At 57.4% G+C, this 1767-nt stretch overlaps 1 protein-coding gene across 2 annotated transcripts in view; it reads left to right on the forward strand.

The window, feature by feature from the left end:
- Positions 1-931: 931 nt before the first annotated feature.
- Mixl1 (Mix paired-like homeobox) overlaps positions 932-1767 on the forward strand; it is a 3078-nt gene continuing 2242 nt past the window's right edge. Inside the window, exon 1 of one of the 2 annotated variants that reach the window (XM_013346974.1) lies at positions 932-1333. In XM_013346974.1, coding sequence (XP_013202428.1) covers positions 932-1333 — 402 coding nt within the window. The remainder of the gene's footprint in view (positions 1334-1767) is intronic. The other variant, XM_005348962.1, reaches the window with a different exon arrangement.

The following is a 1767-nucleotide window of genomic DNA, read 5'->3' on the forward strand; positions in this document are numbered from 1 at the left end:
ATATATATATATCTCAGTGGAGGACTTGCTTAGGCTATTTATTCCAGGTTCTAGGTTCTAGCCTCGGGACCAGAGGAGTGAGGGAGACTTATATGAATACATGAATGCATGGAGAAATCGCAAACTACAAACCAGCATTTAAACAAAACGGGAACTTCATATGAGCCTCAGGGGACAAAGGAAATCGTAATGGCATTAGAGGGCACAGAAACTTCAAGATACGGTTTTATTTTCCTCTTCTGAGCACTGTCCGACTCTCTAGGAGCGCTAACCTGGTCCAATTCAACCCGCCCAGTTTACAGCCGCCTTCTGGACATGTCACAGATATTCCTGGCAGGAGCATCGTTTCTGCTCAGGATGCCTGCCCCCTTTGAGGTCTCGTTATCTTCACCCCCCTCGGATTCAGGATGTGTCAGGATGGTTTGGCAGAGGGCAGGGCCAGGCTGTTTGACCAACCTGGAGTAAGGTCTAGCACATAGCAGGGGTGGTAAACAGTACCTTTGATGGTGACAGGGGATAGCAGGCCAGGCTCAGGGCTGGGACTTGAGAACCCGGCCCCTGGAGTGATCCGGACGCTCTTGAGGGAGGCTTTCCGATCCAGAAGAAGGTGCTCTGTTCAAAAGTGGCCCTTACTTGGGGCGTCCCCTCCGAAGCATATCGGTTGTGGTATGTGGATTGGTGGTCGGGCTGGCGGGCGGATGGGCGGGGAAGGGACGGAGTGGCCGGGCTCAAGTTCGCGCCTCCCTCCCTCCGTCCCCAGGTCAGCGGAAGCGATTATTCCCGCGGCGTCTGGCGGGGCTGGGGCGGGATCGCACCCCAAGGAGACGTGGCCTCCCCGCGCCCACGCCTTTGATGGCGCCGCCGCCCCCTCCCCGGCCCCGGGTGGCTATAACTGAAGGAGCACGGGGGTCACGGGAGGTGTCCGGGAGCCATGGCCGCAGCAGGGTCCCAACAACTCCAGTTTGCCGAGGGTGCTGCTTTCCCCGCCTTCCCGGCAGCGCACCTCGGAGGACCGCTGCTTCCATCCACGCGCCCTGCTGCCGGGCTGCCCCCTGCGCCCCAGGACCCCCGCGCTCCAGCGGCCACGCCGTGCTTTCCAAGCGGAAGCCAGGGACCCGCAGCGCAGAACCCCGCCGGCCTGGATCCTCCCGGGCCCCCCAAAGGCGCGGCTGCCCCGTCGGCGCCCCAGCGCCGCAAGCGCACATCGTTCAGCTCCGAGCAACTGCAGCTGCTGGAACTCGTCTTCCGCCAGACCATGTACCCCGACATCCACTTGCGGGAGCGCCTAGCCGCTCTCACGCTCCTCCCTGAGTCCAGGATCCAGGTGAGTCGGGTTTGCAGGTGCGTGCTAGAGTGGAGGCCCTGGGGAGTCACGGGCTTGTTGAGTCATTTTTTTTCGGGGTAGGGGGGTGGACAAGTTACTCTCTTACTCTCTTTGAATCTTAGACTACTAAATAGGGATGCCAATAACGGCCTTGTTACCATGTAATTTGGGCTGCTAGGACGATTACTGATCCCCTCGAAAGGTACCCGCAAGAAGGCTAAGGGAAGTAGTTGAGCACTTTTTCCAGTGTTCAGTAAGAAGACAAAGGAGGGGGCGTGGTTGTGAGCCTTCCTCTGACTTTGATTTTAAATAGTAGAGCAGGGTTGGGTCACCAGGTACTTTAGGACAAGCAAGGGACTTCTTGTAACTTTGAAAAATCGAGTGTAAAGTGAGTTTATTGTCCGAAGTCATTTAGGTTCAGAATCCTGAGGTTGCTGGAAGAA

Source organism: Microtus ochrogaster, chromosome 6, assembly GCF_000317375.1.
Source record: "Microtus ochrogaster isolate Prairie Vole_2 chromosome 6, MicOch1.0, whole genome shotgun sequence".
Lineage (NCBI taxonomy): Eukaryota > Metazoa > Chordata > Mammalia > Rodentia > Cricetidae > Microtus > Microtus ochrogaster.